Source organism: Arvicola amphibius, chromosome 14 (assembly GCF_903992535.2).
Source record: "Arvicola amphibius chromosome 14, mArvAmp1.2, whole genome shotgun sequence".
In the NCBI taxonomy this organism is placed as follows: Eukaryota; Metazoa; Chordata; class Mammalia; order Rodentia; family Cricetidae; genus Arvicola; species Arvicola amphibius.
The window spans coordinates 19,252,794-19,264,431 of NC_052060.1; the positions used below are offsets into that span (position 1 = coordinate 19,252,794).

Here is an 11,638-nt window from a genome sequence, read left to right on the forward strand (position 1 = left end):
GCACATCTGTAAGTCCAGCTCCAGGAGTCTGATGGCCTCTTCCGGCATCCACGGACACCAGGTACCCGTGTGGTGTTCATACACACAACACTCACACATAAAATAGAAATAAATACATCTTTAAAAAGCAAAAAAAAAAAATGGAGAAGGAGAAAGAGAGCAATTCTCCAGTTCTCTGTGGCTCGAGTTGAGGGAAAGACTCCTCTACATCAGCTGCAGGCAGTAGGGGATGTTTATGGACAGGAAGGTTGAGAACACAAACGAGGGTTGTGTGTTCAGCGTAGGAAAGCTGATGAGCACATCAGAAGCTGATGAGCCAGGGCCTGCCTGCTCAGCCCTTCCCATCAGCAGAGTCTCTCTGAAGCAGACACAAGCTACGCATGGAGGACTGAGGCACTGTACTCCGAGGAGTAAGCGGGAAATGAAGGTTTCTTCCACGGGAGTACCAGATTGAGGAACACAGGGGCATGGAACTTCAAGGACTTTAAATATCCCAGAGTCCCTATATTTCTTTCTCCAGCTCCTCCTACAGGCGACAAAGCAGAGACCACCCAAAATGCCAACACGGTTGACTCTGAGAGTCACAGCCAGCAAAACAAGACACAGAACAAATGCCATTCAGACTTTACTGGAGATGAGACAGGGCTCAGTAGCTCACTCTGAGGAGCAGGGCCAGCACACAGGCAGGTCTGATCTCTCAGGCCTTACTGGGGATTCTGGGGTCTGGTACATTCCTCCAAGCAGCAAGGAGGAAGGGCTGGATGCAGTGCAGGATAAAGGAATAGGAGCAGGAGACCAATGAAGAAATGGGGAGTCCAAGGATCCAGAGGCTTGACTGAAGGAAGGGCTTGTAAGAGGAAATGGAGGAATCAGAAGAAGAAGAAAACAACACTTGGTGGGGACACAGAGCCAGAGCCTTCAGGTCCCCCAGTTCCTGCAGTTCTGGGCTTTGTTGTCCTATGAGTTCCAAAAGGCCATCTTTGCAAAGATTGGTTTGGAGAGAAAGCGACTGCTCTTCATGTAGTCAGATATCTTCTTCAGACCCTGTAGGGGAGGAGAAGGCAGAAAATCAGGATCTGTGGCCCCACTGGGTATACAGGATTTCCTCTAAGAAACCAAAGACAGCACGAGCTGCTCAGGTGCCCAACTCTGGTAAGGGAAAGCTTCGACTTCCAGCAGGGAAGGAGAAACCAGACACCGCTGTCAGCTGCAGTTGTGGGGCAGATAGAGAGGGAGCTCCACAAAATCCTGCAGGACAGCGTCTGCTCTGCCTTCAACAGGAGAGACACACACAGAGGCTAAGTGCTTCCCTCCAGCTCACACGGCTGGAAAGACAGTGGTCTATAACCTTGTCTGAACGGGAGGACCTCTGCATCTTCCATTCCAGCTCTCGTGGCTCACTCCCCAAGCAGGAAATCCCTTGTCACTCTCTGATTACACAAACACTCTTGCTTTATTACACACTGGAAGTATGTGATTTGCTTTCTGGTTTTGATTTTACGGGGGGTTGCAGTTAAGAGATTGTTTGAATCTCAGAAGAGACATCGAACTTTAGACTTTTTTTTAAAGATTTATTTATTTATTATGTATACAACATTCTGTCTTGATGTATGCCCGCACGCCAGAGGAGGGCGTCAGATCTCAGTACAGATGGTTGTGAGCCACCATGGGGTTGCTGGGAATTGAACTCAGGACCTCTGGAAGAGCAGCCAGTGCTCTTAACCTCTGAGCCATCTCTCCAGCCCCATGAACTTTAGACTTTTAAATAAGTTTGAGACTGTGATAGTCTATGGGGGCTTTCAAGTTGGACTGAATGCATTTTTGCATTATGATATGGCTACGAGCCTTTGGGGGCCAGGGACTGGCGTATAGTGATTTGAAAAAAAAAAAAAAAAGGTCCCAAGCCGGGCGGTAGTGGCGCACGCCTTTAATCCCAGCACTCGGGAGGCAGAGGCAGGCAGATCTCTGTGAGTTCGAGGCCAGCCTGGTCTACAAGAGCTAGTTCCAGGACAGGCTCTAAAAAAGTTGCAGAGAAACCCTGTCTCAAAAAACAAAAACAAAAAAAAACAAAAAAAAAAAGTCCCAAAAGGGAGTGGCACTATTAGGAGGTGTGGCATTTTGAAGTAGATGTGGTGGTGTTGTTGGAGGCAGTGTGTCAGATCAAGATGTAGAATTCTCAGCGACTTCTCCAACACTATGTCTGCCTAAATGCCACCATATTCCCAGCCACTATGCTCCCTACAATGATGATAATAAACAAAACCTCTAAAAGTATGAGCCACCACCAAATTAAATGATTTCCTTATTAGAGTTGCCATGGTCACGGTGTTTCTTCACAGCAATAGAAACCCTAAGACAAAAGGCATCCAGGAAAGGGGAAGGGAAATAGGACATCCAATGGGAAGCAAGATCAGAGAATCACCTCAAAGCGGGCCATGAAGTCCTTCAGGTTGGGGAAGGCATCCAGGCACTTGGGCTCAAATATACGGTGCTGGTCCAGGATATCATAAACAAGGAAATCCGCATAGGTAATCTGCAGGAAGCCAAGGGTAAGTGTGCTGGAATTTGATGCCTGGGAAGAACAGTAACTCCTCTTTCCCAACTTCTTCCCTTTACCTTGTCCCCTGCAAACCAAAGTCGCTTGCCCAGGAACTCCGAATAGAGCTTCATCTTCTCAGGGAGACCTGCTAAGTACTCTGGCTTCTGTTTCTCCTGAAACAGAAAACAACTGTCACCACCCCAGACACAAGCTCCCTAGCAGGGACTGGCCTCACAGGGCTATGCAGTCCCCAGCAGGCAAAGGAGCAGTGACGTTCATGAGATTCAGTCTGGCTTGATGTCCAGGCATTTACTTACAGCATCCTGATGACTAGGTTGCTGCTGCTAGGTAACAGCCAAATAGGACACAACTCTGCCCCCACTCCACCCCCTACCCTCATCTCTACCACCCTTGTCGGAACCACTGCGCATCAGACCCAAGACGGCTGTGAGCGCCTGGTTCTAAAATCACAGGAGGCAGAAGCAAAAAGTCACACCTGCTGGGGTGTGGGTGAGGGGATGCTTTAGTACAGTTTCCAAAGAGATGAGAAGTATTTGAGAGGACAAAAGGAAATAGGAAGAGAATCGAAGGCCTTTGGCCTACTGAGTTGTCTATTGGGAAAATCTGTTTATCTCTGTGGGTATCAAGTACACAGCTCAGGGAGGCCATTTGGGAAGAATGTCCCTCCCAGCCTCCCCGTTTCCTAGTCTCATAGTGTGAGGGTCTGTGCTGCAGAAGTGGTAACGCTTTAAGGCAACTGCAGGACAAGGCTCATGACAGAACCAGCAGCTGGAACTGGAGCAGTCTGTACTGTCAGGGGCTGGAGCCCTACTGTGGAGAGTCTGGACTGGATCTTAAGACTTAGGAGCGGTGACTGGGCGTTTTCACTTGGCAGTGGTGGGGTTCCTCTGTCAGCAATTTCAAACACCAGACAGTGAGTCACACTGAGAGGCTCTGGGGACGAACTGGACCAAAGGGGATTCCGGGGCAAAAGTACAGGGCCAGTTTGGTCTCAGAGGCGGTGGGTGGGACTCACAAAGTCAGGGCTGTAGCAAACCATGGCAAACTGTATGCGGGTATCCATAGCCTGGTTCTCCAAAATGTCTATCCGAATCCTTTCCTCTTCTGTCTCCCCACCTGCAGCACAGGCAGCACAGAATCACCATCAGCATCCCACCCCAGGCAAGCCAAGAGGATGGCTTCTGTCCCCTCCCTTCAGCCAGCCCCACTCACACAGGTTGTGCTTGCGGGCAATGTAGCGCAGGATGGCGTTGCTCTGGGTGATCTTGTGGGACCCGTCAATTAAGTAGGGCAGCTGTAAAGACAAGCAGGGACAGTCAGATGGGATACGGGGTCTCAGCATCACTTCCCTGAAAAAGGGGCCTGGCACTCAGGGTGCCTGGCACAGGAAGCCACCAATGAACACAGTGCACACTGAACGGAAGAGCTGGTTCACAGCCCATCACAGACACACTGCGCAGCCACCGGGGATGGGAGCAGGAGATCAGAAGCTCTCACCCCAAAACCCCTCAGCCAGACAAGGAGATGAGGTGAGGACGCCATGCCTTCCCCAAACCTCCCTTCCCTGCACCTACATTGGGAAAGTCCAGGCCCAGCTTGAATTTCTCATTCAGCCACTGGCTTCGGTCAAAGTCGGGAGCTGTGGTGACAAGATATGAAAAGAAAGCACCCCAGTGACCCAGAGTCCTTCTCCAGGGACCCTTCCAAGGAGTCAGGCATGAGACACCCCCCCCCCACAGCCACCACAAGAAGGAGATCTGCAGCCTGACCCAGTTTTGCACACCCCAAGGGTATAGGACGCTTGTAAGGACTGTGGACACTACATCACTGCGATTTACAAGATGTTTAAACAAGCCCTAGAGGAGAACATCATCCGATTGTTGTAGAAGGTAACCCAGCCCTCCACTGAAACACCAAATTCAAGGAAGTTTCTAGAAGAGGCAGGCCTTAAATCCAGCTTGAGAAACCCTGTAGAGCTGAGCCACAGAGAATCAGACAAGTGTTGCTGGACACCAATGAGCAGGGGAGCCCCCAATCTGAGCACCAGCGTGTAATCACCGTCCCCCATGGTGTATCTCTTCTCCTCATAGCTTGTGTCTGTGTACTCCAAGAGCAGGCGGACGGCATGAGCCAGCTGGAAAGATGACATATGACAGGTCACAGACAGGGGAACTCCGACAGTCTTCCTTAGCCACCTGGTGGAGAGCCTCTCCCATATCTGCAGTCTCCCCACAAGCTCACTCACAGGCCTCATAAGCACAACCTCTCCTGTGTTTCCCCTGATATGCAAAGCTTTCTAGCACGTTCTGAGCCCCATCTGTCTCCGGGAAGTCGGCCCTAGCTGCTTCCCACCCCATGTCTCTGTCCCACCCAGCAGTTGCTCTTGCACTCACCCCACGGATGTCCCAGTAACCCAGTGTTGCAGGCATGGTGCTGGGTGGTATCCAGAGCAAGCCAACCTGGATCTTGCTAGTATGAGTTTTCTGAACCGTCCTAGGCTAGGCCTGGAGGAGGTGGGACTCCGTTCTGCTTTCCTATTGGACTATGGGCTTACAGAGTCTCAAATTACAGACATTCCAGGGCAGGGAGTGCTGGAGGAAGGAGTCAGGGATCTAGGGGCAAGGCAAAATGAATCTAGCCTCATCTCAGACTGACTCAGGAAACAAGTCTCAGCAAAAGGCAGGCCTAGGCTAGCACTTGGGTCTGCAGCTCTCTGCTCTCATCCTGGTGTGCTGTGTCCAAGGAGACACAGATGTGCAGCTGGAGACATTCTTGACGATCAAAGGGCAACACTGCTCTTTATCTTCCTGGCATTGCTTATTCACCACCAGGCCCTCCCTGCTTTGGCTCTGCCTGAATCCTGGTTGCTGAGCCGGAACATAACAGGATGCCTACAGCCCAAGGCATTGTCTGTGCTCCCAGATGGCCTGCAGGACTCTGCTAAGCTGGACAACTCTGAGTCAATTACATATATGACCTGTAGATGCATGAGAAACACTCAGGATCACTGAGCACCCAGAAGATGCAAAGCAAAACCACAACAAGATACGTGTTCCCCAGTAAGGAATTGCTTTTATCACGCAGAACAAAGGTTTTTCAGAGGTTGGTGAGAACACAGGCAGAAGAGAAATCTTGGATTGTGCATATAAAAGTGCAAATTATCATCACAGCCATTATGGAAAACAATCTGGTGTTCCAACAATAAACCAAAAATAGAGCTATCATGCAATCCGGCAATGACAATACTGGGTATATATCCACAGGAAATGACATTGGCATGATAAAGAATATGCACTTTACAATAGCCAAGAAATGGATGTCATCTAAGAAACCATCCACTAATAAATAGATAAAGAGAATGTGGTACATGTGTACCATAGAACACAATTTTTTATTTTTTATTTTCATTATTAAGCTATATATTTTTCTCTGCTCTCCTCTCTTCTTCACACCTCCCCTTCTACCATCTCCCATGACCCTCACTCTCCTAATTTATTCAGGAAATCTTGTCTTTTTCTATTTCCCATGAAGATTAGATCCATGTATGTCTCTCTTAGGGTCCACTTTGTTGTCTAGGTTCTCTGGGATCGTGGTTTGTAGGCTGGTTTCTTTTTTGTTTGTTTGTTTTATACCTAAAAACCACTTATAAGTGAATATATATTACATTTGTCTTACTAGGTCTGAGTTACCTCACTCAATATGATGTTTTCTGAATCTGTCCATTTGCTCACAAATTTCAAGATGTCATTGTTTTTTCCACTGTGTAGTACTCCATTGTGTAAATGTACCACACTTTCCTTATCCATTCTTCGGTCGAGGGGCATTTAGTTTGTTTCCAGGTTCTGGCTATGACAAACAATGCTGCTATGAACATAGTTGAGCACATGTCCTTGTGGTATGATTAAGCATCCCTTGGGTATATACCCAAAAGTGGTATTACTGGGTCTTGAGGAAGTTTGTTTCCTAGTTTTCTGAGAAATCGTCACACTGATATCCAAAAGGGTTGTACCAGCTTGCATTCCCACCAGCAACGCAGAAGTGTTCCCTTTACCCCACAATCTCTCCAACATAAGTTGTCATCAGTGTTTTTGATCTTGGCCATTCTTACAAGTATAAGATGGAATCTCAGAGTTGTTTGGATTTGCATTTCTCTGATGACTAAGGATGTTGAGCATTTCCTTAAGTGTCTTTCAGCCATTTTAGATTCCTCTGTTGAGAGTTCTCTGTTTAGGTCTGTACTCCATTTTTTTTTCTTTTTTTTTCTTTTTTCTTTTTTTGTTTTTTCGAGACAGGGTTTCTCTGCAGCTGTTTTAGAGCCTGTCCTGGAACTAGCTCTTGTAGTCCAGGCTGGCCTCGAACTCACAGAGATCCGCCTGCCTCTGCCTCCCGAGTGCTGGGATTAAAGGCGTGCGCCACCACCGCCCGGCTTCTGTACTCCATTTTTTATTGGAGTCTTTGTTCTTTTGTTGACCAACTTCTTGAGTTCTTTGTATATTTTGGAGATCAACCATCTATCTTATGTAGGGTCGGTGAAGATCTTTTCCTACTCTGTAGGCTGCTGTTTTATCTTGTTGACCATGTCTTTTGTTTTACAGAAACTTCTCAGTTTCAGGAGGTGCCATTTATTAATTGTTTCTTTCAGTGTCTGTGCTACTGGGATTTTATTTAGAAGGTGGTCTCCTGTGCCAATGCGTTCAAGTGTACCTCCCACTTTCTCTTATATGAGGTTCAGTGTGTTTGGTTTTATGTTGAGGTTTTTGAAACACTTAGACTTGAGTTTTGTGCATTCCTCCATGATAAAATTCCTAGAGTGAATAGGACTGGAGGCAACCTCAACATGAAAGCATATGACAAAACCACAGCCAGCATTGTGCTAAATGTTAAAAAGCTCAGAGCAATTCCATTAAAGTCAGGAATGAATGGGACCATCCACTAGTCCACTCCCTTTCAATGTAATCGGTGGACTTTGGCTACAGCAATCGAACAAGAGAAGGAAATTAAAGGGATCCAAGCAGGAAAAAAAGTAAAATAACTCACATTTTCAGATAATATGTTATAGATAAGAGATCTGAAAACCAGCGAACTTGTAGAAGTGATCAAGACCTTCAGCAAAGTGGCAAGATAAAAAAAAATGAACTTATAAAATGTAGTAGCCTTTCTATATATCAAAAGCAAGCAAGCTGGAAACATCATAGAAACAATACCATTCACAACAGAGTAGTGTGTGTGTGTGTGTGGTGTGTATGAATAAAATTTAACAAAGACATGAGAGACCTCTACAATGGAAACTTTAAATCACTGAAAAATACAGATGGAGGAAGACACTAGAAGATGGGAAGACTTTCCATGCTCATGGATTGCAAGAATTAATATTGTGGAAAGGGCTGCTTTATCAAAAGCAGTTCATAGATGACATTCTTCCCAGAAACAGAATAAGAAATCCTGAAATTCATATGGAAGCACAAAAGCCACCAAGTAGCCAAAGGAATCCTCAGCAAAAAGAACAGTGCTGGAAGGGTTCCAACTACAGACCTCAAGTTTGATTACGGAGCTGTGACAGTGTAGTAGGAGCTGTGGGCAGGTTTCCTGCCGCCTGGCTCCCAGACACCAGCTAGCTTTACCCAAAATAATTACACGGAAACTGTATTTTTTTAAACACTGCCTGGCCCATTAGTTTCAGCCTCTTATTGGCTAATTCTTACATCTTGATTAACCCATTTCTAATAATCTGTGTAACACCACAAGGTGGTGCCTTACCAGGAAAGATTAAGCATGTCTGACCTGACAGCTGGCTCCATGGCTCCTGACCCAGAGAGGAGAGACATGACGATTGCCTCACTTCCCTCTTCCTCCCAGCATTCTGTTCTGTCTACTCCACCCACCTAAGGGCTGGCCTACCAAATGGCCAAGGCAATTTCTTTATTAACCAATGAAATCAACACAAAACAGAAGACATTCCCACATCATGACAGTACAAACAGGATGACACTGTCACAAAAGTCAACACATAACCGATGAACAGAACAGGAGACTCAAACGTGAGTGCATCTGATATCTGTCAAAACTGCCAAAAATGAATCCTGGAGGAAAGGCAGCTTCTGCAACAAATAGTAGTAGGAAAACTAGATGTCCACATGTGGAAGAATGAGTTAGACTCATGTCTAGCACCATGCTCAAAATTCAACTCCAAATGTATCAAAGATCTCAACGAGGGAAAAATAGATCACAGAAACTGCTAGAGGAAAACATAGGCGGCACCCTACAAAAGACAGGTGCAGATAAGGACTCCAGTCACTTGGAAATTAAGGCCATCAAGTGAAAAAAATGGGACTTCATTAATCTAGAATAAATATGTATATCAAAGACAACATTCAACGGAGTGAAGGAAACATCTCCAGAGTAGAGGAGAATCCTTGTAACCTAAAATTCTGATGAAGGATTAATATTCAGAATATACAAAGAACTTAAAATTCGGGCTGGAGAGATGGCTCAGAGGTTAAGAGCACTGGCTGCTCTTCCAGAGGTCCTGAGTTCAATTCCCAGCAACCACATGGTGGCTCACAACCATCTGTACTGAGATCTGGTGCCCTCCTCTGGCGTGCAGGCATACATCGAGGCAGAATGTTGTGTACATAATAAATAAATAAATCTTTAAAAAAAAAAAGAACTTAAAATTCAAAGGAGTGAGAAATGGGGAAAAGAGAGAGCTCTTCCTTAGGAAGGTAGAGGGAGATAAAGACAAGAAGGAGGGTGAAGTAAGAGTAACGATGTCTGCAAAGTCACACTATTAACTATTTACCTAAAAATGCCTATAATGCACATAAATTGGTGTATAAACATGAATATACAGTTTAAACGAAATCTGCAATTTGGGCTTGTGATGCTGCCCCAAGAGTCAAACTATCTAACATAAACCCCAACTCCAGTCATGAGCAACCAACCTTCTTTTGAGTTGTTGGTCAGGGTTCTCCAAGGGATTCTCAAAATGTTACAGGCTATGGCTATAGACCTTGGTTGCCCCCTAGAGGTGGAAGGTAAGTCCTTATTGCTGAAGACACCACACACTTCAGAGACAGTGCTCAGAGGCACCTAAGCTAGAGCTGACTCAAAAACTTCCTCCCTGAGGACTAGATTTCAAGGTACCAGAAGGTACCAAGCAAGCTTCCAAAGGAGGGAGGCAGCCAACAGTCTTAAACACCTTTGATACCTATAAGCCATGACAATAAGCAGCATGGCATGGTAATCCCAAGGGTGCAGTAGTGGCTTACATACCTTGCTGGCAATCAGCAGCATCTTATCAGATTTAAGGCCTGCCAAATAAGAGGGAAATTATATCAGTACTACAAATCTAGCCAACTGCCCAGGGCTGTGGTAGGAATCCCACAACTGCCGCTTTATTAAAGCAGCATAATCCTAACTACATTTTAAGAACTTGTCCTTATACCTACAGGTAAGGGTAGTCCTCACCTCATCAAGAAGTTCTTAAGAGAAGTAACAGATGGGGACCATTTCAGAAACCACAAACAATCAAAAGGCAGACTGGTAGAGCCAAGTACCAACAGATATATCTACAGAGTGACTCCTAGACCTAAGACTCAGAGATCACTGCAGAAGCAAAAGGTGGAAAGATTTTAAGAGCCAGAGAAACAGGAGTTTGCTGTGAGGTTGTATCTTCTAAGAAGGTTAGGAGCTACACCCCTGAAGTCTCAGCAACATGGCTGCCTAAACATAAGCGAAACAAGGACACTAACAGACTAAAGTGGGCAATGGGAAAGCTCATGAGGCCTCAACCCTAGACAAAGGTAACTAAGGAGAAAAAGGCTTCTGCAGGGACGAGCACACTAATTGGTTAACTAATACCAAATGGTCAGTACTAAAAGCATACATGCATACATACATACATATGCAAAATTATATGAACTGATTGGGTTATGTTTTTATATTTGGAAATACACACACACACACACACACACACACACACACACATCAATGACAGAAAAGAAGCCCTTGGATGTTAGTGGCACATGTCTTTAATCTCAGCACTCAGGAGGCAGAAGCAAGTGGGTCTTAGTGATTTTGAGGCCAGCCTGGTCTACAGAGTTCCAGGATAGCCAGGGTACACAGAGAAACTCTGTCTCAAAAAATAAGAAAAAGAAAAGGAGAGAGAGAGAGAGAGAGAGAGAGAGAGAGAGAGAGAGAGAGAGAGAAAGGAGAGAAGAAAGGAAGAAAAGAAGAAGCCATAAATTTGAAAGACAGCAAGGTGGGTGATGTGGGATTCCCTGCTGTATGCTGTGAATACCATTGGCTAATAAAGAAAGTGGCTTGGCCTGATAGGGCAGAGTAGAGCTAGGTGGAGAAAACTAACCTGAATGCTGGGAGAAAGAAGGTAGAGTCTAGAGAGACTCCATGTGGCCCCGCCAGAGGCAGATGCTCAGGATGGAACTTTACCCAGTAAGCCACAGCCACATGGCTTACACAGATTAATGGAGTTTAGGATATAAGAGTTAGACAGAAATACTTTCAAGCTATTGGCCAAACAATATTGCAAATAATATGGTTTCTATGTGATTATTTTGGGGCTGAGCAGCCAGGAACAAATAAGCAGTTTCCTACTATAGATTAGTACCCAACGTGGAACCAAACAATCTGTATGCTATGAATACATGAGTTAATAAAGAAACTAGTTTGGCCTGATAGGGCAGAGTAGAGCTAGGTGGGAAAGACTAAACTGAATGCTGGGAGAAAGAAGGTGGAGTCTGGAGAAAAGCCATGTAGCCTCGCCGGAGACAGGCATGAAAACTTTACCACGTGGCTTCAACAAAAAAAAAAAAAAAAAAAAAAAACCAAAGGAAACATGTCCACTCTACTGAATCTCCTTCCTGCAGGATGTGCCCTAGTGCAAATCCTGTCTCCAGAGACTCCATGGCCTCTCTTAGAGAGGATTGGTGACTTATCAGAGGGGCCTGATCACCTCCTGGGTCCTGGCTGACCTTGGAGGACAAGGGGCAAAATAATAGCTGTCCTTATTGACCCCTTATTCTCTTTGGGGTGTGTCTCCCAGCGTGTTTGTTGAATAGC

General features: G+C 45.7%; 1 protein-coding gene across 1 annotated transcript; it reads right to left on the bottom strand.

Moving 5' to 3' along the window:
* Positions 1 to 612: 612 nt before the first annotated feature.
* Positions 613 to 5,099, bottom strand: LOC119800825 (glutathione S-transferase Mu 2). Its single transcript, XM_038311120.2, has 8 exons — positions 4,954 to 5,099; positions 4,619 to 4,694; positions 4,135 to 4,199; positions 3,773 to 3,854; positions 3,576 to 3,676; positions 2,617 to 2,712; positions 2,423 to 2,533; positions 613 to 1,044 (listed from the first exon to the last, which is right to left on the bottom strand). Exons 1-8 carry the CDS (start codon positions 4,987 to 4,989, stop codon positions 958 to 960), a joined length of 654 nt encoding a protein of 217 aa, XP_038167048.1. The 5' UTR covers positions 4,990 to 5,099; the 3' UTR covers positions 613 to 957.
* Between the last annotated feature and the right edge of the window lie 6,539 nt (positions 5,100 to 11,638).

What these genes read in the sequence shown, in the direction of transcription:
- LOC119800825 (XM_038311120.2), bottom strand. Translation starts at nt 4,989, where the DNA reads ATGCCTGCAACACTGGGTTACTGGGACATCCGTGGG. An exon ending in GTTACTGGGACATCCGTGGG is followed by an intron (nt 4,695 to 4,953) that starts GTGAGTGCAAGA and finishes TCATCTTTCCAG; the next exon opens with CTGGCTCATGCCGTCCGCCT. An exon ending in TTTGCTACAGCCCTGACTTT is followed by an intron (nt 2,713 to 3,575) that starts GTGAGTCCCACC and finishes TTTCTGTTTCAG; the next exon opens with GAGAAACAGAAGCCAGAGTA.